General features: G+C 39.7%; 1 protein-coding gene across 19 annotated transcripts in view; it reads left to right on the top strand.

Annotated features, from left to right (window-relative positions):
* Nucleotides 1-26,272, top strand: part of LOC135199325 (inositol 1,4,5-trisphosphate receptor-like) — a 335,174-nt gene that overhangs the window by 237,470 nt on the left and 71,432 nt on the right. For 15 of the 19 annotated variants that reach the window (XM_064227241.1, XM_064227242.1, XM_064227250.1 and 12 more), the window contains 2 exons: nucleotides 3,748-3,838; nucleotides 25,289-25,351. In XM_064227241.1, the coding sequence (XP_064083311.1) occupies nucleotides 3,748-3,838; nucleotides 25,289-25,351 (154 nt within the window). The remainder of the gene's footprint in view (nucleotides 1-3,747; nucleotides 3,839-25,288; nucleotides 25,352-26,272) is intronic. The other 4 variants (XM_064227247.1, XM_064227252.1, XM_064227254.1 and 1 more) reach the window with 1 other exon arrangement.

Below are 26,272 nucleotides of genomic sequence, written 5' to 3'. Positions count from 1 at the left end.
CATTACTGAAGAACGCCCCGCTTTCATTGCAACTACGACTTCTCACCGGACAGCAATGAAATAGCGGTTAGCGTTTCAGTCATTTGTAAGCACAGGTTATGAATCTTGAGAATCCTTCTCTCGATTCGTCTGTGAAGACGTAGGTTGCATTCAATATCTACCTTCGTCTTCAACGGTACATAGTGTTGTTTCTCCTTAGCTGAGATTCAACAACTATGAGATGTTTTGCCTTCAGGGACCTCGGTCTCTAGAAGGCAATTGACTTTCGCCTGTTGGGCACATGCCTTAAGAGAATCATCACCTCGCTGTCCGGCATTGGTGACAAACAAATACATTATTTGTTTGGTCTCTCTGCATAACCCTTTAAAGGCGAAGGTCACGTGACTTACTCGGATGCTTGGACAACTTGCCTCCTACCGAACGCAGTCAGTCGGCAGCTGTCAGAGCGCCCGAGTCAGTTACAAACTACGCTGTTGACTTAGTTCGGTTGTTACAGAGCAATCATTACTTCGTTTTAATAGCTTGTCACAGTACCCATACCATCGACACCCACCATGGAGTGTCGGTGTCCTATCCACTACCGAGAACTTCGCTGCATGGGGATAGGAGGATGCGAGAGACTTCGTGGCAAATGGACAGACCAGTATGGGTACTGGACATCACCGAAGTAGAGAAGAGGGATAGGTCATGCGACTATTCCCTTCTTTTCCGTTGAGGAACTGCATGACTTCTCCTGCGAAGTCAAGCATCCAGGGGATGGGGATCCGTGACGCTCGATTTCGTACCGAACTTCGTAGCGAAGACTCAGAACCCTTCGTCCCTGACGATTGGTTCGAGTCGTTCACAATCCCCTCCCTAATGGACTTCACCGCCTTCGATGCGAAGGAGATGCTGCCTTGTCCGCAAGAACTTCTCCGTGGCGCAGGTACTGAAGGCAGGGGTCTGGTCCAACCAGACCACATGCCCTTCCTTTCTACCTTCCGGGATATTGCCCACAGGTCCTTGGATCTTTTTCCTTGGGACCCGTGGTGGCTGCTCAACACGTTGTGTAGCGAACCCAGACCCTCGCAGGCTGAACAGCATCGAGTCCTGGTGTGACCCGTAAGAATGGATGAGTGAATGAGAGTGTGACTGGCTCCTCTCCCTCTTTTTTCCTTCCCCTCTACCTGTGGTTAGAGGGACACGGTCGTCACCCTGCTGGATAAGGGCAAGATGCAGGTGAGCTACTCAACAGAGCCCCATCCTATCCCTTTCACTAGGGATAGGAGCGTATATCCACCACTTCCTCCAACAAGGGGGAGGAAGTGGATGCCAGCTTGAGACAACCCATACTTTATGTTGCCTCTTGCAAACAGGAACAAGTTCTTGCTGCTGGTACGAAGAGATACGCTTGCCTCTCTCTTAGTACTCGGCCCAGAGGTCTGACCATTGATCCTGCGGTGCACACCCCGATCAATCGGACAGAGGCTTGGATCCCTCCCCTCGCTCTTACGACCAGGGAGACATTCCACAGGGATGACGAACACCAGTCTGTTCATCAAAAGACTCAGATTCCTCCCACCAAGAAGTGAGTCTTCCTATTGTTAAAGGACCGATGGTTTGTATTACGTATCGGAACAAATGACAATTTGTCGAAAATTGCATTTTTCCTAACTATACAAACCTGAGGTCCTTTACATATAGTCCCTCCTCATGCCACCCCTCACTCTGCGTATTTTGCATGGGCCAAAAGCAAAAGTGATTTGTTTACCTCCCAGTCGCGCGCCACGACTGTTTCGGACAAGCAGTTAACTACCGTTCTCCCCATTGTTCGAAGCTTACGACCGTTCCAGCTGCCGCTAGCTACTTCCTATTGTTAAAGGACCTCAGGGTTTGATAGTTAGGAAAATGCAATTTTCGACAAATTGTCATATATGTACATAATACATTTGCATACACATTGTAAACATTAAAGCATGAACATTTATAAAATCGACACATCGATCGCTAAATTTGCACTTTTTTTAACTGGATATTTTGGAAAGAGCAGCAGACTGCGGCTTACAAGAATGAACATGAGAAAACATTAAATTGATAACGTGAAGGGCAGCTTCAAAAGCTGCCTTTGTATCATATTTATGTGTAGAAATAAAAATACCTGTACGTAATACATTTTCATACACATTTTAAACAAAAGCATGAACATTTATAAATCAACACATCCATAGCTAAATTTGCACTCTTTTAACTCGATATTTTCGGCATAGAACAGCGTCAGAGGCATATATTTTACCCTAATACCTATGTAATAACTCTCAATACAATTTTTTAATATCATTTGCATAACCTTTATGGGCTGAATGATATTGCTACAAATGTATGTACTCGTTAGACATAATGGCGCTAGCGGCGCTGTTGACCGAAAATTGTGTCTTAAAACTACCTTAAAATGCCTTATTTTTATAAGGAATTTTTGACGACAGCCGTAAAACCGATTCGCCGTTTAGCGATTGCGCTGTTAACTGCGGGCCACCTGTATTCACAGTATTTTTTTGTATGAGAAATATCCTCAAATTACTGTATTTTCATATCTATTTCATGATTAAAAGCACTTTTTGTGATAAAATATAAAAAAAACAGGTACAAGCATTTTTAGTGGGGTTTTCTTGAGTTTGAACTAACAGGATAGGCAGTTTTTGTTAACTGTTGAGAATGTTTGTATAACGTTGCACTTTGCACTCGTCATTTGTTTGTGAGGTTTGTTTATGTTTATGTTGTGAGCGGGAAGGATAATGAAGGGTAATGAATGATGCAGGCACTTGTTAGGTTGGAGCTCAGCGGTAAATAAAGTCAGTATTTATGTCTGCCTTTGATCTATCCTGCCACACTGGTCTATACGAATAACAGTTTTAAGCGTTTTTATAGGGGTTCTAAGTACTCCTGGGTTTCATGGGGGGTCTGAAATGTGTCTCCACTGTATTCTATTCTATGCCTGTGGGGGGTTTACCACCAATCTCTTTGTGCTGAATGCTGTGTAGATCGTCAAAATTGATCAACTATGAATGATTTGGTGTCACAGCCATCAGGGTCGCTGATTTTAGAGTCCAAAAGGTTAGTGTGAGCGTCCTTTGAGTGTTCAGCTGCTGTGCTTTTTATTAAGTATTATTAAGAGTTAATCTTTTTCATATAAAAATAATAATAATAATAATAGTAAATACATTTTATCCATTTGACTTTTTCTCACATAAATGACCTGCTTTTTAGTTTTTGTTTTCATGCTGCAGTCTTTGCCCCAATTGTAAATGAGCTTTTGATGCAGCCCTGTGGAAATCTAGAAGTGATTCATTGGTTTGGTTAACCAGCTAAATAATTTTTGAACATCTTTGCGGCCTTTGAGTTTGCACAGGGTTTAGTTACCCAGAGAGAGGATATTGTCAGGTTGTTATACAGAACCTTATAATCAGTACTAGCCTGATTCCATGTGAGATGGAACCTGTCATGCTGATGACAAGAGGTAAAAAAGGAAGTTGTACTCAGATCAGAGCTCACTGTCCACCAGCTGTCACTTGTGTGTTCTGTGGCTCTGATGGTGTCAAATTTCTCATGCTTCCTAGTCAGAGAAGTTGGGTAGGTGTTTCATGTGGGAGGAGTCAAAGAGAATAAATGAAATGTCATAGGATAAAATTATAATTTGTAATGGTATAATAATTTGTGTGTAATTGTCAGAATTTTGCTGAACTTAATGTGTTTTGTTCATTTTTCCTACAGGGCCCTTGAAAGCTATGTCATCAACTCCCTAATGAACATCATCACCACATTCTTCAAAAGTCCTTTCTCCGATCAAAGTCAGACCATCCAGGTAAGTTTTGATGTTGGGTCAGTTAGCCTGAAATGAAAAGACGAACGTTTTACGAGCACTAGAGTCGTGAAATGTATCTGGTTTTGCGAGCCTGATCGTGCCGAATGTTTGCAAGTAAACTACTTTATAGCAATTATGATTTTGAGTGCGTTCACATGATACTACACATCTGATGCCTTGTTGAAAGTGCATTTTTGTTATTATCTGATGTGGCTTTCAGGAAAGGGATTAGTACTCTGTTTGTAGGTAATTACAGCTGCTTATCACATGATTTATTGGATTTAATTCTGCTTTCTGTAGGAAAAATGTTTTATGGAGACCATGTTTTTGTGCATCGTGTTTCTGAAAAATTTATGTGAAATCTAATTCTTCTTTAACTGTCTTCCTGTGGTCTGTTCATTGAAAATGTGTTGAGTACTTATGAGCTGTAGTTTTTAGTTCTGGTGTAAATCATGTTTAATGAACTTTGGTTTTCAAGTTAACTTTGAGAAAATCTGAAAGGAAATGCTTCAAGTTCTGTCGTGCTTGTGAACTTTTATAAACGAAACTTCAGGTGATAAGAGAAATACATAAAATATCAATCTAGAATGCTACATGAAATGCCCAAGCAACATGAAGTGGGAGATTTCCCAGATAGTGTGTGCCCTTGACTTTGGGCGCTTTAGAAAGCACTGAAGGCTCTTTTAAGAGACCTTTGGTGTCCCAACTTCCTGGCTTTTTGACATTTAACTCTTCACCCATTCCTGTGGGCCATTCCCACCATCTGTTCCGCTTCTCTAACTTTTTCATACTCAAAACTGAGCTTAAACCCCCATGGGGGAGAGTGTGTTGTAGGCATTCGTCAAGGGTCCTCGCAGCATCCCTTCAGCCCCTAGCTGCAACCTCTTTCATTCCTTTTATTGTACCTCCATTCATTTTTTTTTTCTTCTATCTGACTTTCCACCCTTTCCTAAAGTTGCATAGTGCACCTGCAAGGTTTTCCTCCTGTTACATCTTTCATACCTTCTCCCTGTCAATTTCTGTTCTGTTCCCTTTTAAAAAGAAATTGTTTATACAGGACTTAGGTTGCTAATATGATGGGATATTATCATATTCCTGCAAAGTGTAAGATATATAATTTGAGTGTCAGCGTATTCTCAAGACTTTTTATGATTATGTACAATTTTGAAGCCTGTGACTTTTTTTTATTGTTTTGTCTTTTTAGAAATTGTTTTACCAGCTACTGGAGAATTTTGAATAGCTGCGTATGCGAATAACTTAAAAAGTGCATAGTATAACTGCAGTGTATGTATAAATATTGGCATATGTATACAGCAAACCCCCATATTTGCAGACTCCGGATTCACGGACTCACATATTCGCAGATTTCCCTTTGGAATATACACCCCCAGAAAATTTACACTTTTTATAATAAAACTTTATAATACAGTAAAACTATTTAAAAACCAGGTATAAACATTTTTAGTGGCTTGTTCTTGAGTTTTGCCTAACAGATAGGCAGTTTTAAGCATTTTTATGGGGGTTTCAACTGTTCATGGGTTCTAGCTATTCATTGGGGGGTCTGGTACCCCACCCCTGCAAATATGGGGGGAACACTGTATACAATTCTTTCGAGGAATATGCGAGAATTGGGTTGACAGAATGACTCATATATTAGGAATAACATAAATAATAGAAACACATGTAAGTGATCAACATAACACCAACTTTATCCGTCCATTTTATGGTTAACAATATGTCAATTATGTACTCTAATTATGTACTGTTACATTGATGTAGGTTATTGAATACAAGAAAAATGGAATCCCACAATCAAAAGAACTTTCCCAGATATGGTGGAGATAGTGCTTGATATGAAGGGAGTTGATTTTAAAGCAGTTTTTTTTAATGATAGAATGTTTCTTTTGTTGCTCTTGAAATGGTAATTGTACATTTCATATTTGACAAGGCTTAGTAAATAGAAGTTCAAAAGCTTAAGTTGAAGTTAGCCTCTATATACTAAGTGATAGCTTTGCATCCCAAAAAATAGAATTTAAACAAAAAATTTGTATTTTGTATGTTTTTTTTTCATTTCATCGCAAAATTTTTTGTCTTATTATTATCATTATTCACAGATTCTATAGTTTATGTAGTCATAATTTATAGTTTATGTAGTCATAATTTTTTTAATATGCCTGTCTATAGTAGCAGTTATATTATTCATGTAGATTTTTACTGATGATATATGCAGCACTGAATATTTTTTGAAATATGTAATTGTTCAACAGTACTGATTGCAAAGAAACACTTTTGATGCACTAAGACTCACGCATCACACCTAATGATTTGAATATTTGATATTTTTTAATCCAGTTTGCATTTACAGATGTGTCACTAATGTACAAAAATTACTATTATAAAAACATTTGTTTTATACATTCAACTTACCTGTCAGATATATACATAGCTATTGACTCCGTCGCGCCGACAGAATTTCGAATTTCGCGCACACGCTACAGGTAGGTCAGGTGATCCACCGCGCCGCCGCTGGGTGGCGGGAATAGGAATCCATTCCCGTTTTCCATCAGATTTTTTCTGTCGGCCATACTGGCAACATCGTTGTTGGTATCTCCGGCTGGATTTCGTTTTTGGATACAATTGATCATCGTTTTGGACCCTTTGGTGACGTATTTGGATCGTTGTACTGGCATACGCTTTTGTGGATCGTTATTTGGATTTTGGCTTGGAATTTTCATCATGATGTCTGATTCTGGAAGTGTGGTGAGAATGTGTGTGAATGAAGGGTGCAAGGTGAGAATGCCGAAAGCTTCGGTTGATCCTCACACTGTATGTAAAAGATGCAGGAAGTATGAATGCTCGATGGATAACACTTGTCATGAATGTGAGAGTTTGAGTGCTGAAGGGTGGAAGTCTCTAACTTCTTATTTAAGGAAATTAGAGAAAGACCCGGTTAAGGAAGTCATCTTCCAAAACCAAGCCTAGCTCTCAATCTTCAAGTGGTTTGGTGAGTAATATTGTACCCTCCTCCTAACATTATGAACGCTCCTTGTAATATTTCAGGTCCTTCTTAATCCGAAGCAGATCCTACGGACTCTGCTTCGGAGATAGCAAGCCTTAAAGCTGCGCTTATGAAAATGGAGCATAAAATGGCTGCCATAGAAGGTAAACAAAGTAGTGCTGTGGAAAGTGATGTGAATTTCCCCAGTGAAGTGGAGGAGGCGTCTGATTGGCTTCACAACGCTCCCAGGCCTAGACCTCTTTCAAGCTCCCAAGCCCAGAGGAGAAGGAATGTCGAAAGCCTTACGGAGGTTATGGAGGATCCCCACCAGTCAGACGTCTCTTCGCAGAATCTGTAACGTCACAGACTGCCAGAGAACGCATTAGAAAAAGCGTTTCATGTGAATGTTTTTCGTCATCGGAGAATTCCTCACCTAAAAGAGGATGGAGATCAGCGGATCGTTCTCGTCCCTTGAAGAGGATCTGGGAAGAATCGGGCATAAACTCGAGTCCGGAACGTTTTTCGGAGGACTCCCCGACAGAGAATAAGAAAGCAAAGGTTTTGACTTCTCCCGATAAGTTGTGGGGAATGGAGAAAGAAGGCTCTCCTTCCTCTCGTTTAGACCAGAGAGAAGAAACGACGAAGATTTTAAAGGATATGCAAGAGTCTATTGCTTCTCTAGTTGGAGTTCTTTCGAGAGATCCTCCAAGAAGAAAGGATGTTAATCTTCCTGTGAAGAAGTCAAAAAACCCTTACTATCAAACCTCCCCGAAAAAAAGATTCTTCTTCGGATGAAGGGTCTATTTTTCACAGACCCGCGAGTTCGGGGCGCGAGGCGCCAGCCAGGCGTGAAGCGCCAGCCGAGCGCGAAGCGCCAGCCAGGCGCGAAGCGCCAGCCAGGCGCGGAGCGCCAGCCAGGCGCGGAGCGCCAGTCAGCCGCAAAGAACTAACACGTAAGCGCGAGGCTCCAATCAGGCGCGACGCGGCAACCAGGCCCTATCCGATATCGCAGGAGACGATTAGGCGCGAGAAGCTGGCCAGGCGCGAGGAGCCAGCCGCGCGTGAGAATTCCTACAAGCAGGAAGAGACAATCAGGCGCGAGGCGCCATCCAGGAGCGTAGCGCCAGCCAGACGAGAAGCGCCAGCCAGGCGCGATGCGCCAGACTGCCGAGAAGCGCCTACCAGGCGAGAAGCGCTAGCCAGGCGCGAGGCGCCAGGCGGCCGCGAAGAGACATACAGGCGCGAAGCGCCAGCCAGACGCGACGCGATAGACGGCCGCGAAGCGCCAACCAGGCGTGAAGCGCGAGTCGAGCGCGAGGCGCCAGCCGCGCAAGAGGAGCCAGCGAGGCGCGAAGCGCTAGCCGAGCGTGAGGCGCCAACCGCGCGAGAAGATTCAACCAAGCGCGAAGCGCCAGTCAGGCGCAAGGCGCCAGCTGATCATGAAGAGCGGCAAGAGCGAGAAGTTATAAGGGGTAATAGAAGATCTTTTCATGTAATGTCTTCGGATAGCGAGTCTCCTACAAGTAGAAACCCTAATGCAAGGAAGCAACCTGGTACATCGAAGGTTACGGTTTCAACCTCCATGTCTCAGGATGTTTTGGTGGATAAGAAAGGGAGAACTTCTAGATCTGTCAGTCTCTCTCCTTCTAGGAGTATTTCTCCTATAGGGAATATGTCTACGGACAAAGAATCTAATAAAAGAGCTCGCTCTCCTTCTAGGATGGAGTTGGATGAGGTGTCGGAGGAAGAAAACCCGAACAATGAGGGGGTATCTAACTACAAAGTGTTAGCCTCTCTTCTCCTACAAGAATTTGGAGACTCTCTAAGCCCTGCAGCTCCTCCTCCCCGAGATCTCTGTTCTCCAGTACGAAGGTTCCTAAATCGTCTTCGTATTTAAAAATGAAACCAGCCATATCAATGAAGAAGGCTATTCAATCTTTAAATAATTGGATGAAGGTGAAGAAGGAAGCTCAGAAGACAGTTTTTTGCACTCCTCCATGTAAGCTCGGAGGTAGGAGGGGAATATGGTACAGGACAGAGGAAGCGATGGGGCTTATGCTTCCATCTTCCGCGGAGGCGGATTTTTCAAGCTTGGTTGAAGCATCGAGAAGACATGCTTTGAATACAGCTAAAGCATATTGGAGCATGTCAGAATTGGATCACACCTCAAGGGACTTTTCCATGTACTAGAAGTTTTTAACTTCTTGGATTGTTCCCTTGGAGTGCTGGCCAAGAAGGCAAATGAACCAGATGTTTAGAACCTGAAGTTTTACATTGCATTTTATCCTGTATGGATAAGGCGGTTCAGGATGGATCGGGAGAATTGTCATCTCTATTTGGAGCAGGAGTAGTGAAGAAGAGATCATTATTTGGTTCATTTCTAACCAAAGCGGTTTCTCCTTCACAAAGGTCAGCCCTGTTATACGCTCCTCTCTCGGATCACCTTTTCCCTTCGCACTTGGTGAAGGAGATTTCAAAGTCTCTTGCTGAAAAGGCAACCCAAGACTTATTAGTACAATCCTCCAAGAAATCAAGACTAACAGTACCAGTAGCGAAGAGACTACTCGTACTCCGGTAGTGCCCTTTCGGAGAGGTTCCACCTCTCGTCCTCCAACGAAAAGGAAGACAGCAGAAAAGCGAGGAAGGTCCTCCTTTAGATCTTTCAAGAAATCAAAGTAGCAGCGAGGTCCTCCAAACATCTGTAGGGGCCAGGCTCCTAAACTTCGTAGGGGCATGGAAGATAAGGAAAGCCGATCCTTGGACGCTAGCAGTCTTGGGAAAGGTTACATTATACCTTTTCAGGACAGACCACCTTTGTCGAATTCCCCAAAGGAACTGTCGGCGAAGTACAAGGACCCTGTTCTGAGGGAGACACTTCTTCAGATGGTGATAGGAATGAAGTACAAAGAGGCAATAGAAGAGGTTCAGGATCCTTCCTCTCCGGTGTTTTACAACCGCCTGTTTTTAGTTCCAAAGGCATCCGGGGGCGGATGGAGGCCAGTCTTGGACGTGAGCATTCTGAACAAATATGTGGAAAAGAAAAAGTTCTCGATGGAGACTTCTGCCTCGGTACTTTCAGCCCTGCGAAGAGGAGACTGGATGTCTCTCTAGACCTGCAGGATGCATATTTCCACGTTCCTATTCACCCGTCATCAAAGAAGTATCTCAGGTTTGTGATTCAAGGGAAAGTCTACCAGTTCAGGGCCTTGTGCTTCGGCCTCTCCACGCTCCACAGGTATTTACGTACCTGATGCGGAACGTAGCCAGATGGCTACACCTGGGAAAGGCATAAGCGTCTCTCTTTACCTAGACGATTGGCTGATAAGAGCAAAATCCCAGGAACAATGTTTGGAGGATCTGAAGAAAAACATTAGAATTGACAAAGGAATTAGGACTTCTCGTGAATCTCGAGAAATCGCAGATGACCCCCCAGTCAGGACATAGTCTATTTGGGGATTCAGATGAATTCTCGGGATTTTCGGTTTTTCCATCCCAAGAAAGGATTCTTCGGGGGATTCAGAAAGTTACATCCTTCCTAAAGAAAGACAGGAGTTCAGCCAGGGAGTGGCTGAGCCTTCTAGGGACTCTTTCTTCCCTGGAACGATTTGTATCCCTAGGAAGACTTCATCTTAGGCCTCTACAATTCTTCCTAAAGAGATCTTGGACTTGGAAGAAGGGCCATCTGTCAGACCACTTTTTCCGGTAACATTAGAGGTGAAGAAACACCTAAAGTGGTGGCTGCTCCCACTCAAAGAGAACAAGGGAGTGTCCCTAGAGGTTCGGAACCCAAACCAAATCTTGTTCTCAGACGCGTCAGAAGCGGGATGGGGAGCGGACTCTAGGGGCAAGAGAAGTCTCTGGCAAATGGAAGAAATAACAAAGAGATTGGCATATAAATGCCAAAGAAACTATATGCAGTGTTTCTGGCATTAAAATTCTTCGAGTCAGAAGTAAGAAATCAAGTGATTCAAGTCAACGCAGACAACACCACGGCGTTGGCTTATATAAAAAACAGGGGGGGACGCACTCGTTTTCCCTATTTGAGATAACGAAGGATCTGTTGTCATGGACGGAGGAGAGGAATATTACCCTCCTGACCAGATTTGTGAAGGGGAAAGAAATATCAGAGCAGACAGGCTCAGCAGGACGAAACAAGTTCTCCCCACGGAGTGGACTCTGCACGAGCAAGTCTGCCAAAGTCTGTGGAACCTGTGGGGAAGGCCGCAGATAGATTTGTTTGCGACGTTCCTGTCAAAGAGGATAGAGAACTTCTGCTCCTTAGTAGAAGACCCGAGAGATAGCGGTGGATGCCATGCTACTGGAGTGGTCGGGACTCGACGCTTACGCTTTCCCTCCATTCAAGTTGCTAGGAGTAGTGATGAAGAAGTTCGTAGCATCAACAGGGACGAGATTAACTCTCATCGCCCCGTTTTGGCCATCCCAAGATTGGTTCACAGAGGTACAGGAATGGACAGTAGACTACCCAAGATCTCTTCCAAACAGGATAGATCTTCTCAGACAACCCCACTTCAAGAGGTTCCATCAAAACCTCCCCGCTCTCGCTCTGACTGCCTTTCAACTATCGAAAGATTGGTCAGAGCGAGAGGCTTTTCAAGCAAGGCTTCGAAAGCAATTGCTAGAGCCCGGAGATCGTCAACTATCCGGGTCTATCAATCGAAGTGGGATGTGTTTAGAAGATGGTGTAGGAAGAATAAGCTGTCCTCCTCCGATACCTCTGTGACCAATATAGCAGATTTTCTGTTATTCCTGAGAGAGGAATCCAATCTGTCCGTAGCTACAATAAAGGGATACCGAAGTATGCTCTCAGCGGTATTTAGAAATAGAGGCTTAAACTTGGCAGAGGATAGAGATTTGCACGATCTCATAAGATCGTTCGAGACGTCAAAATCTATATCCTCTACTCCGCCAAGTTGGAATCTGGATGTTGTGCTCAAATTCCTTACATCGGAAAAATTTGAACCTCCCGACCGTGCCTCGTTCAGGGATTGGACGAGAAAGTGTGTTTTTCTCATAGCCTTAGCGACGGCTAAGAGAATAAGTGAAATCCATGCCCTAGATTCTCGGGTGGGTTTTAAGAAAGACGCAGCCATCTGTTCTTTTCAAACTCTGTTTTTTGGCAAAAAATGAGAACCCTTCGAAACCATGGCCAAGGAGTTTTGAGGTGAAAAGTCTTTCAAACTTAATGGGAGACGAAATTGAAAGAACTTTATGCCCGGTTAGAGCTCTTAGGTTCTATCTTAAAAAGAAAGAAGAGTTGAAGGCATGTAAACAAAGTCTATGGTGCGCAGTTCGGGACACGAAAAGACCAATGTCCAAGAATGCGTAGCGTATTTTATTAGAAGTGTGATTATGGAAGCTCATAGCGATTGTGCAGAGGATTCCTTTAAATTATTACGAGTTAAAGCTCATGAGGTAAGAGCAGTGGCAACATCATTATCATTCCAAAAGAATATGTCTATGAAGGACATTATTAATGCGACCTATTGGAGATGCAACTCGGTATTTGCATCCCACTATCTTAGAGATGTTAAAATTACCTATGACAAGTGCTTCTCTCTAGGTCCTTTTGTGTCTGCGGATACAGTGCTGGGACTGAGGACACATACCGATCCTTAAACTTTTATGAAAAGTCTAATACTTCCATACCATACTGGTGGGATGGGCTCTTAACTTTCTTACCTGACGGCTAGTTGTTGCACAGGCGGCCATGGCCTTGTTTAGGTAAGGAACTTTGAGTTTATCTTACAGGATAGGCTTGGATAAAAACGGTGTCTTTGATTACGGAGATCTCCACTATTTGAGGCAGTTTTTGTGTTACTATTGGTAAAAGTGCTTGATGTCGCACAGGCGGCCATAGCCCTTGCTAGTGAGGAACTAGAAATGTGCCTTTTAAACGGAGTAGGATTAAAGACATTGTCTAAATTCGTACATGGACCTCTCCTTTTAAGACAGTATCAGGATTTTCTGCTGACAGAGTGCTTTGGGCTAGCACAGGCGGCTTTTTGGTGCTTTTGACAGTATGAGAATGTGCATAGGTCTTACAAGCGAGGTAGTACAAATTGAAATTATATTTGTTTATTTTTATTTTTATTTATTTTTCATAAAGAATTAGGTGTAAAATATTTTGATTGAGTTTTTTGGTTGTTTGCAAGGAGTCCGGGGATGACTTCTTGCAATCTTAGATACAACATTTGGTTAGGTTAAGGTGATCAGGATCGGGATTGTGCTCCTTAGAAAAAAGGTTCTTGTCATATAAGTGGATTGAAACCCTTTGACATAGCCCTTATAGGATCGGCCAAGTAAGTGGATAAGACCCCTTTGGCAGACCTACAAGAACTCTTAGCAATAGATCAATATCTCGCTGAGGCTCTTGAGACTAAGCAGACTCCTGGGCATTAACCATGAAGTCTTCAGTCTAAACAGGTAGGAACCAAGGTTTTATGTTATTAATACCTACAACGATTGTTGTGTTTTCCTGTTAAATCAGTTATTAGCTGTCTTTACCCTCCTCCAATGGTGTGAATCAGCTATGTATATATCTGACAGGTAAGTTGAATGTATAAAAATGATATTGTTATGATACAATAAAGTTTTATACATACTTACCTGGCAGATATATACAATTAAACTACCCACCCAGCCTCCCCTCAGGAGACAGATGGTGTAGAAAAAATCTGATGGAAAACGGGAATGGATTCCTATTCCCGCCACCCAGCGGCGGCGCGGTGGATCACCTGACCTACCTGTAGCGTGTGCGCGAAATTCGAAATTCTGTCGGCGCGACGGAGTCAATAGCTATGTATATATCTGCCAGGTAAGTATGTATAAAACTTTATTGTATCATAACAATATCATTTTGTTGAGAGAAAAGGAATTGACTGCAAACTTTTCATTCAGTTTTCAAAGGTGAGCTTGGGATGCCAAGGCAGTCACAAGCAATTGAGTTAATGGTAATCTTATTGCCAGTATGTTTGTCCAGGCACGGGATGTTTGATAGGCAATGGTACATTACTGTATGATGAAGCACAGGCTCATACAAGGTCAACAAAGAAATCCAGTTACACAGTGGGACATGTGCTCTTCCCCTGTAGTATGTTTTGACACATTTAATCTTTTTGTGTACATTACTAGAGGACACTGTTTTCTATGGAGGTTTAAATTTTTGTTCTCTTTTTTTTTTTTTTTTTTTTTTTCCTCATTTTCAAAGGCATGCTAGCATTCAAATGTTCTATGTATGATTTGTTTCTGTATTATAGTACGCATAGCTATATTTCTTAATTATGAGCTAATCTTACAGGCTGTGGATTTTGCTTTAGAGGAACTCGAGCATCAGGAGGATGGACTGTATTGTCCAAAAATAATTCTCTTAAGCAACTTACTTTTAAAAAAAGGATTTAGTCATATGCTTTATATTTACCTAGTTTCACTTTTGTTGTTGTCTTTTTTAGTTAAATTTCATAAATTTCAAGATATGAGAATGAATCCATAGATTGATGTCATTACTCATCCAAGTCCTGTTTACAATACAGGCAGTCCCGAGTTACAATGGAGAGCCGTTCTTACAGCTTGCTGTAGGTTGGTCAAATTTTGCAAAGTCAGAATAATAAGTAATCTGTAGCGTAACATCAGGTTTATGTCAGAAATAGATTTTTTATGAATATTTTTTAATAGCATCATAAGATCGGAAGAGTATAGGTCGAGATCGTCTTAAACCTGGGACTGCCCGTGTGTATTGTCTACGGCTGTTATAATGGGAGACATTTTTTTTGGGTGTTCACAGTCAACGGGGTTAATAAAGGACATGTCACTGTTTAACGTTAACGCCTTGACATGGGACCGTGGTTCTGAATCATTGGGATCTGAGCACAACCCCCTCACTGCATCACCCAAATTCATTGAATGATCATTTCATTCTGTATTGCAATACACTCCCTGAACACCTGAATTAGCCCTGGTCAGGTGTTCAGGTAAGTATTACAATATTAGTTTTATTATGAAAACTTCATTTCTTTTTTGCTGTACAGTTTCAGAGTTTCTTGTCAGGTTTTATGAATGTGCATTGTTTAGATTACGATAAAGTATTATTTATTAATCAATTCAGAAAAGACTTTAGGAAAATTTTTTTTTAAGAATCACAGTCCTAAGATCTGGTAAAATTAATCATGAGAATTTCCACAAGGTTCTCAGAATTCTAGACTGTGTAGTATGATCTAGTCTTGTTGTGTCCCCAAGTGTTTCAAAATTAATGTAAAGATATGTAATAGGCATTTCCTTGGTTTTCATTTGATTTGACGTCGTCTTACTCTCATCCGTGATTAACGTGATTTTCTTAAGAGACGTGTAATAAATTCTGACATATTCTGTACATTTCTTCTCATGCATTTAGAAGTCTTACCACTTTTGATGAGTATTACAGTGTCCTCCAGTGTTTGGACTTGTATTTTAGTGAGATTTAAGTAACATTATTCATTTGTGAATGGAGGCAGTATTGGTCGTTACACATAATGGAATATACATCGTACAGTATCCAGCCTTTATGAGTCCTGATTTCAGTTGTGTAATCATCTCAGTTCCACGTTGTTGCTCGGTATTATAGTCATTGCTGGTGTGCCTTGTTCTTGGTGTAGCATTTGTTGACATGTTTTGGGGTAGATGCAGTTGCTGTTTCCATAAGAAAACTTATCTTTTTTTTCACAGATTTAAAAGACCTGCAAAATATGGACTAAAATGTAAGGAATTTTTAATGCAAATGCTAAAGCACTGCCTGATCATTGGCTTTTGAGCTTCTGTCTCAAAGTGGCTTCTCATTTCCACACATACAAAAGTGGTTTTTGTGAATACTACAGCAATTTCTGGTAAAAATCTGTCTTAAAATGAATTCTAAAATTTATAGTACTAGTTCTTACACTTAACTCATAAATATGAATTGTATATTTTTTAAACCTCATTTTGGTGTTTTGTTTTTACAGACTATTGCTGTAGCGTAAGGTGATGATTTGTTTGTAATGGAATCATTGTGTGATGTTCTAGTGGAAAATACAGTTTTTTTTCCCTCTTAAAGATTTCGAACTGCAGGTGGTCCTTGGTTATCGGGGGGGGTTCCGTTGGTGGGTGTGTGCCGATAAGCGAAAACCGCCATTAACCGAAACCCAGCAATTTACGCTGCCACGATGGAGCCATAAGCACCCTTATTGGCTCCATAAGAACCTTATGGCACCGATAACCAGAACTAGCCTCATTATGGCGCCATAAATCGCTGATTTTATGGCACTAGAAAATCGCCACAAAACCGGATCACCGATAACTGGGGACTGCCTATAATGGAATCTTGTCAAGGATGGTAGACATTCTACCAGAAAATATGGGAGGTAATTGTAGCTCCAAAATTTTGTGCAAAGAATATTGCATAAAGTAATAGGAGGTGTGAAAGATGTTATGCCAAGAAATGCGTGGTGTGAAAAATGGTGGGCATCAATGAGATTTCTTGTTCTCAATGAAGTTAGTGTAGTAGTAGATCTTCTTCTCATTTGGAGGCAGATTCGAAGCTTGTGAAGTTCAGTTTTGTTAACCCTTAAACGCCGAGCCGGTATTTCCGAAAGTGTCTCCTGTATGCCGGCGGCGTTCAGGAGTGGGCGCAGAAACAGAAAAAAGTTTTTCTTCAGAAAATCACAGCACGCTTAGTTTTCAAGATTAGGAGTTCATTTTTGGCGCTTTTTTTTTTTTTTTTTTTTTTTTTTTTTTTTTTTTTTTTTTGTCATTGCCTGAAGGTTAGTATGCAACCATCAGAAATGAAAAAAAAATCATTATCATATATAAATATTGGAATATATGACATCGCAAAAAAAATTTCATATATAATTGTATACAAATCGTGCTGTGAGCAAAACGGTTAAAGCTAATGAATTAATTATTTTTTTGTTGTACAAACCAATTGTAAAACGATCAAAGCAACACAGAGATAATATTATCACAATATGATGCATGAATTCGTAACGTGCGGACGTAAAAAAAAGCAGTTTTCAAAAATTCACCATAAATCGAAATATTGTGCTAGAGACTTCCAGTTTGTTGCAAAATGAAGGTAATTGATTAAATATTACTAGACTGTAAGTGTTGTAGCTTACAATTGCAGTTTTCAACCATTTCGGTCGAGTTAAATTTGACCGAAGGTCAAATTTTTTCTATATCGTTATTTATATGAAAATATTTCAAAACTGATAAAAGCTACAACCATGGATTGTTTTTTGTTGTATTCTACATGAAATTGCATACATTTTTACATATAAAACTTTATGTAACTGCTAATTTAAAATAGTGCAAACATCACAATCGGACGAAAAAATTTGATTTTTTCGGAAGAGTTACCGCGCGTACGTAAGGAAAAAGTTTTATTCTTAAATTCACCATAAATCGAAATATTGTGCTAGAGACTTCCAATGTGTTGCAAAATAAAGGTAAATGATTGAATATCACGAGAATGTAATAGTTTTAGCTTACAATTCCGTTTTTTTAATATCTTGGTCGAGTCAAAGTTGACCGAAGGTTGAAATTTTGGCACTTATCGTTATTTATATGAAAATATTTCAAAACTGATAAAAGCTACAACCACGGGTTGTTTGTTGTTGTATTTTACATGAAATTGTGCACATTTTCATATATAAAACTCTATGTAACGGCTAATATAAAATGGTGCAAAAATTATGTCAAAGTGACGAAATAATTTCTGAGATGTGTCGCTGATGCTTTTTAGTGCGAGAAGAAAGAAATTCGCTCTTGCGCGCCTGAGTAATGATTGTAAACAAAACAGCCTGATCCGTGAACTCCCAGCATCCCCCGAGGCGCGTGATTCAAAAGTTTTCGCCTAGTAGGCCTATAAGTATTTTTCCACGAATTTAAAAAAAAAAATTTTCTCGTCGACGTTTAGTACGTCGGTTCGGCACCCGACAGACAATTTTCGTTGACGTTTAATACATCCAGTCGGCGTTAAAGGGTTAATTAGATTATAAAAGATTTCCTTGATCCTATTTAACTCTAATCCATCCAGATCCCTTCTGGCTGAAAATTTTTTTTATTTAGGTTCATTTGATTGCATGAATGCCCCCTGCAGACCTTGGGTTTCATGCAGGTGAGAAACTGATTTCATATGTGATTAATTTACTGAAAGCAAGGTAAACATCTTGCATCATTATAGGTAATTGGTGTTTCTTCAGGAAAAGAATTGCCTTGCTGCCTTACTCCATCTCATCTTGGTCTAAGCAGTGTGATCTTTAGTGTTTGCTTCTGTATTCTTGACTTTGTTTTTTATTGTGATATGTACACTTGGGAAACCAGTGTTTTTTTATTGTGATATGTACACTTGGGAAACCAGTGTTTTTTTATTGTGATATGTACACTCTGGAAACCAACACTCATTTGTCGCCCTTTGTGGGATTGGAGTGAGTACAAATCATCTAAGCTTCTGCTAAGGGCAGGCTATATGCCTACCTGTTTTATTTAATTTGTTGCTAAGTTAGGCTTTGTTGGTTTTTTCTTGCATAATTCATCCCTATAAATTTTTTCTGGTCATAGTAGTTTTCTGCGTACAGGTTAATTGAAATTTACGTTGGTTATGCACTTGACTGTCTTTAAGGGAATCCCACCATTGGTGATTTAACAAATCGTCTGTGCTGACATGAATCTTTGCCTTTAACGACTTGTGTGGAGTCAGTGAACATTGGTCTGTAAGTAGGGAATGCCTGTACCTGCTTGAACAGGAGTTAGCAGCCTACAAAGAAACCTTAAGAGGAGCCCTCTTGTTTGCAACAGTACTTTGAACACAAGCCATCATTTACAATTGTTTGGTCTCCCAGACATACACTTTTCACAGCCATAATATGGACAGCATGAGAAAGAAGGGTCTCACCTACTTAGAACCTGAAGTTTTAGAGCAAACCTGTGCTTCATTGTCAGGTAACCAGTGTGTGGAAGAGGCATTTTTTAGTATTCTTGAAGAGTGTCAGTTATAAATTGATGTAAATATGTCGTTGTAATAGAGAAGCCAGTTTGTCTTGTAAAAAGTCCTATTTTTATGGATTAGTGTCTTTTCTTGGGGGGGATGGTGTGTTCATGCAGAGAGAATGAAAAATGACAGATTTGGGAGGAGGAAGTTTTTTTATGCAGAGTATGAATGGATCCTTCAACATTTGGTATAACTTTATTTTGGAATTTCATTTATTCATTGTCAATCATAAAAATTTTTTCTTAACAATTCAAACATTTAAAAACACATAACTTCATGAAATTGTGAAAAATAAAGAGTTTACTGGAAATTACTGTAGTAAAGCTATACATACAAAATTTTACTAAATTCTCGCTTCTTGTTCATACCACATGATTGCTGTATGTGTTTATGCATTTTGCAGATAAGACGTGCACAAGTGTAGTACCTGTACAATTCTTGGTGCTCAGAATTGTATAAATATATATGTTTTCCATTGCTGTCAGCAGAGGACTGCAAAATAAGTATTGCTGCTCGTGAATGTTGGGGTTACACGTACACACTTTTGCATCTTTTTACTTCTTGTGGTAAACTTTAGTAACTGTTACTCTTTTTTATGTGGTTGCAAATTTGAAATGGTACATGTTACCATGGTGATATCAACAAGCACAGACAGAAGGAACTTCAAGTTTTACTGATTATATTTGATATTCTGTTCAAGGTATGGTGTCCAGATGCTAGGAAGCTAAATGAGATATATTTTTGTACCGCTGCCTTTCAGGCTGTATCTATAGCACACTTTATGACTTGTTTCCCTCATATGAAAACTGAATTTTACTACTTTTCATCCTCTTGTCATTTACTCTTGAAAATTTTTTAAATGATGTACACTTGAAGCATGTGGAGCTGCACATTAATTTATATTTTCATAATTCACTATTCCTTTTTATAGATCATTTTCTCTTGCCTCTGTAAAAGTGTGTTTGGTGACAGCTTTTCGTAAAATTGTCATGCAAGTTTTTTTAGGTTTACCTTTAAAATTATGCTAATCATTTCTGTTGATCACATTTTGTTTATACTACTCCTAAGAGAATGTACTCATTTATGTGCAAAATGGTAGTACTACAAGATCATGACGCGGTGCGTGGTTGCGGACCAGCTATCACCTCATACGCGCAGGAGTTGCAAGATCTCTCAGATTCGTTGCTTACAATCTTTGATTGTTTTTAACTAGTTACCAGCTAGCACTTGGAAAATACTATCCTACTGTTAAGACCTCAGGTTCGTTAGCTATGAAAAATACAAAAGGGAGTGCTAAAGAAGACATATTTCACGGAGCGACACGGCTGAGCCCAGAAATTGATTTTAAAATTTGTCATTTTTTATAATATATAATGTATTTGCTTTATTTGTAATGCACTCACATTGAGATATGCTTGATACCCAGGTTTTTGTTTGGAAAGAAAACTTTCATTACTCTGACTTTGTAACTGTGTGCTTTCAATTTAGAAAATACAGTGGAACCTAGGTTTTTGTAAATAATCCGTTCCAGAACTTCCCAAAAAGTAAAAAACATACAAAATCCGAAACAATTATTCCCTTAAGGAATAATATAAATACAATTAATGTGTTCCAGGCCCCCAAAGAAATTAACAAAAAATACATATCATGGGAAATAGAAACAGTTTTGCATACAGAAAACAATGAGAAATAAACATAAATGACTAATGAAATGAATAAATGAACATTCAACATCACTCTTACCTTAATGGAAAACACTTGTTAGCGCATGGAAGACAGAGGGGAGGGGAGAGGGAAGAGGAGAGGTTACTGTTTGGAAGGTGACTTCCCTTCCAGAAGGACATAAGGTATCAAGGACCTATCTGGGGTTACTTTTCTTTGTTTTCTTACTGGCACTAGGACCAGCTTGAGAGTTACTGCACCCTGTCGCGCAACAAAACTGTCCAGAGACATTTGTCGCTGCCGTTTCTTTAAAATTTGCCTCAAGTTAAATACGGCATTGTCATTAAACTTGTTGGATACATGGATTACAACTTCTTTGTTGGGTTGTTTGGGGTGATAATTCTCCACAAAAATTTTTACATCATTCCATTTTGCACACGTCTTTAATCCCTGATGTATGCCCATTCGTTTTCTGAATTTTTCAAACCAGCCTCTGCTGGCCTTAAATTCACTAACAGCAGCGCTTGTTGTAGAGATTTTCTCACTGCGATTGGCATGCAACTTCCTCCAACACTTTGCTACGAGTTCTTTCTTGAATTCTATAGTGTTTCTCGCCTTTTATACAGAAGGGTTAGCACTTGGAACTTTCTATGGCCCCATGATGGCTTATTTAGCAGTTGTATTTGCATAAAAAAGCACAAAAAGCACAAAAACAACAAACATAAAAGCATAATGGGTCATGAGAGAACACAGGATGATTTGTTTGGGCGCTCGGTACAGGGCCTAGTCAAGCGGTGGGTCTTTGAAGGAGCATTTCCGAGTGTATGAAACCTGAGACAAAGTTTTGTTGGAAAAGGTTTACAAAAACCAGGGCATACAAAACCCAAGGTTCCGCTATATCATTTCTTCTGGAGTAATATAGGAAAAAATAAGACTGTGACAAAATGTTTATGTAAAAGTTGCTCTTTTTCTTTTCTACCTCACTCATTTATAACTAACAGGGCTTTTGCAAGAACAAAAGCCCTCAGACCTACAGAAAATGTCCACACTGCGCATCTTGGAATGTCACTGATTAACCACAGGTACCTTATGAATGGTTTAATGTTGAAACATGACCAAAAATATATAAATTATAATATAACATGTTCAATAACATTTAATGAATGAGGCAAATTGTCAGTATACTAAATAAATGGTCTTTATTCCCTGTCTTTATCAGGTAGTCCCTTTCCATATCAACTATATACTATATCAGTGGTGGTTCCATTATGACGGCTTGATGATAAGCAAAAATCAATGATAACCGATAATCAGCAACTTTCAGAGCTTAACTGGTTTTCAGCACCTATGTTAGGTATGTAGTGGCACCAATACTCCATTATTGGTGCCAATAACCAGAAACCTGCGCATTGGTGCCAAAAATCTCCCATTTTTTTGTGATTTTTGGTGCTAGGCAAGTACCATAAAACTGGATCACCAATAACCGAGGCCATTGATAACTGTTGACTACCTATAATATATATATGTATATCTCCATAGAGGAAGTCCCTGGCTTACTACGGGGGGTTTCGTTCTTGAGACGTGTCATAAGCCGGAAATCGTCATAAGCTGGAAAATAGTAAAAAATCCTATGAAAGCCATAATTTTAATGCTTTGGGTGCATTGAAAACTATGTAAAATTATTATTGCATTTTCCATCAAAAAAATCTTAAAATATTTATTATTTTGCATTTTTGGAGTCATATTTCTTTCGTCAGATTGGCGCTGTAAGCGGCATAACCCTGGAATGTGCGTCATAAACCTGGAAATCATTTCTGATGAATATAATAGAAAAGCGTTGTAACCTTGGAACGTCGTAAGCTGAACTCTTCGTAAGGCGGGGACTGCCATTATATCCATTGAATGTTGCAATTTATGACTTAATCCCAATGAGGTTGTAGTTGTTGCTGTATTCCTGTGTTATTTAAAATTATTTTCCTCTCCATATAATCTTTTTGAATATATTATTTTAATTTATATACTGTTTATGACTCACATCAGGAAATTGATTACGTAGTATATAAAGTTGGCGAGGAGGAAAACAGTCAGTGGAAACTGAATTAATGTATCACATAAAAGATTACCTGCCGTGATGTAATATTATTTATCGGGTATGTTTCAGAGAAGAATGTAATCGTGTGTTTACTTTCATGCCAAAATGTTTTCGCAAGCTATTCCATTTCTGAGAGGAAATCTTAGACTTTGTGGGCACATTGCTGCTTCAAGTGATATACATGATAATGGCACCTGTGTTACCTTTCTTCATAAGTTAATTGTTTTCTATCTTTTATTTTAGTGTATGTAAGTTATGCTTTGAGGACTTTTATATTGTTATAATCAAGTTATTGTCTTGAGAAGTAAAAATCCTTGTTAAAGTTCTTTACATGGTGCATCATGAAGACATGAGACGCCTGAAGACTAAATTATATGTCTTGAGGAGTAAAAATGCTCGTTTAAGTTCTTTACATGGTGCATCATGAAGACATAAGACGACTGAAGACTGTCAGTTCATTTGCGACTGCTAAAAACTTCAATTCCATCTGTACTAGTATGTAGGTGAAGAAAATCATCCAGGCCCACGAGGGATAGATTTCTCTTGCTGTATCATTGTACCATTTAAGGGCCATGACTTCAAAGTGTACCTTGGCAACTCACTTTTGAAAGTATTAGAATTCTCTTCAATGTCCTACTGGCTTCAGATACATTGCTTTCCTCTACTGATTTTGCATTCATTCCCTTTGGCCTCTTCCCGTCTAGCTCTTAAGTCATCTTTAACTTAGCTTTGAGTGAGTGTTCACTCCATTTGAAAGTATAAATCTTCCTGATCATCCTTATAAGCTCTAAAGTGTGACTCAGAGACCTGGTTGGATTTCCCAAGTGACATATACTTTACACTTAATGGATTAACTGTGTAGCAAAACTGAGGGGTGAATCATTTACCAGATGTGTTGCAATTCCTGCGCTGGCCAAACTCACCTTCAGTTCAGGAAATGTTAATCTGAATAGCTACCATTTTTTTAAATTTATGAAAGCCAGTGTTTCAAGATTTTCTTAAATTTTTATATGGTTTGGGGTTTAAGATTGAATTGTTTGGGTTGCACAGTTCTAATTTATTTGTTATATTTTAATCAGATTTAGTTTTGCAAGACCTCTTAATTCATCTATCTGGTGTCAAGAGTCTCATATTTCTCCTGTTCAAACTGTGATAGTAACAAACAGACCATTATTATCATAAATAATCTTTTCCTTCAGTTTGAAGTTTGTGTGAAAAGACGACCGAATAATCTTTACCTTTCGTTACAGGATTTTGTAAGTTAATAACATGGCAGATATTTATAAAGGACCATTCTTTTCTATACCATCGCTTACTGGAGTGTTGAAATGATTAGCTCTGTTCCAGTAGATGTGAAATGTAGCTACGTAGTGTGTTTTGTATTATCATGAGTTTTAAAGACTTATATGGTCTTTTTCTATGATTTAAAGGTGATGGTGCTTTCGGCTCACCCACGAGTGATAGAGAACAGACATTTTGTTTGGAGACTCTGATGATGCTGATGTGTTGTGTTGCAGGCAGTCCCCGGTTATCGGTGGGCTCCGTTCCCGGGGGTATGCCGATGAGTGAAAACCTCCATTAACCGAAACTCGGCGATTTACGGCGCTATAATGGCGCTTATGGCACAGATAACAGGTTGTTGGCGCCATAAGCACAATTATGTCCCCTCTGTTAGATATGTTATGGTGCCATAACTCTATTGTTGGCACCATACACAGTGGTCCCCCCCCCCCCCCCCCCCGTATTTGCGGGGGATGCATACCAGACCCCCCTGTGAATAGTTATAACTCGCGAATAGTTGGAATACCTATAAAAATGCTAAAAACAAATTATTTTGTTAGTTAAAACTCAAGAAAAACCCACTAAAGATTTTTATACTTGGTTTTTTAATAGTTTTATCACAAACAGTGCATTTTATGATGAAATTGATTAAAAAACCCAGGAATTTCTCATAGAAAAATACTGAGTGCACAAATTTTCCGCGAATAATGCGGGGGAAACATTCCCAAGAGAAATCCCCAAATGTGTGAGTCTGCGAGTATGGGGGGTCCACTGTATTATTGGTTCCTTATGGTGCCGATAACTGGAACTCGGCTCGTTATGGTGCCATAAATCGCTGATTTTATGGTGCTGGACAAGCCCCATAAGACCGGATCGCTGATAACAGAGTGTGCCGATAACCGGGAACTGCCTGTATAGTCGTGTGCTCTGTTAGCATTTGCTTTTCTTCTCATTGATCATACAAGTCCAAAGCTGTGCTGAATGTCAGAGTGCAAAACATCCAGGTCTTTGTCCCACCTCACAACAGATCATTTTTTTCTTGAAGTGAAATTATGGTGTGCAGTCTAGTTAATGTACTGTCAGGGTTGTCTGCTACCATTTTGAAAACAACTTTTACAGTTTTTGCACTTTTAAAATACAGCAGTTTGATATCTAAGTAAAATTGAATCTTTTCTATTTTCTTGATTGTCAAAAAGCCTAGCAGTTGGTGCAGTAATGATTACAGTTAGCTAAAGAAAAGAAAATGTAATTGAACCTCGGAAGACGCTTTTAAATTTTACATAGATATCTGAAAAGCAAAAAAAAAAAAAAAAAAGTTGGTACCACTGTGTGCTGATTTAGTAGTTTGGTCCATTCACCATTTTTATAGCATGCATGCACTCTTTACCTTGCTTGCAGAAATACCTGGAAGAGGCACGGGACTTCTGGGGACAGCCTTATGTTCAGCAGTACAGTTCAGAAGTATGCATGCACAGATCTCGTCAAGTTTTACGTGTTTGCTGGTTTTGTTCCTCACGCTTTTATTTTTGTCTGCTTCGTGTGTGAACTGTGTGTGTGTGTGTGTGTGAGTGTTGACCTGTTTGTAGCATTATGCTCTGAGAGAGTAATTTGCATTTTCCTCCCTAGGTCTTTGATTGCTTATTAGTTGATTTCTTTACTCTACAAACCATTTTAGCCGCATTGCAATACGCTGTAAGTTAACAACCGATTGAAATTTCTATTTTTTTTAAATGTACTATATTAAAGGTCAGAAGCACATTTTTCTTTTCACGTTTAGTAATGTTGAGATTGGTTTATGAAGAGTGACGTCACCTTGTCACGAGTTTTGTGGGGTTGAAAATTTAGTGAAGTAATGTTCATTATCTGCCAATAATCGGTATTGTATATGGGAAGGGTAGTTTTTCTGTGATCTTTTATAGGGTTGATCAGCCTTCAGTTTGCTTTACACAGCAGGAATCCTTCAGAACAAATTTTGCCCTGCAGTATCATACATTTTGTTCTTGGTAGTTGGGTTACCTACCTGTTACTGTAGTAATTAATATTGCTTGATAAGCCGATGGAATAAGTGCTGAATACATATGTAACTATTTATTCTATCAAGTTTAATTTTAAAGTAGAGTGAGTACAGTACTCATTTTTTTATAGATTTGATTCATTTATCATAGATCAATTCTGTGATAAATTAAGTTGGCATTTTTGTAATAAGAATACACAAGATGTGTAATGAAAAGTAGATTGTATAATGCAATTTTAAATCCTTATCATGGGATGTGGTTGAACGGGTAGATAATAATTAGACATCTGGGAAGCAGTATGCCGTAAACGTTTGCTTCAGAATAGGGGGGGTTGGTGTGGAGTTTCATTCTACTTTGCAATGCATAG

This window comes from Macrobrachium nipponense, chromosome 25 (assembly GCF_015104395.2).
Source record: "Macrobrachium nipponense isolate FS-2020 chromosome 25, ASM1510439v2, whole genome shotgun sequence".
Classification (NCBI taxonomy): Eukaryota; Metazoa; Arthropoda; class Malacostraca; order Decapoda; family Palaemonidae; genus Macrobrachium; species Macrobrachium nipponense.
The sequence above is the reverse complement of the archived record's forward strand: the minus strand, read 5'-3'. Positions and strand labels throughout refer to the sequence as shown.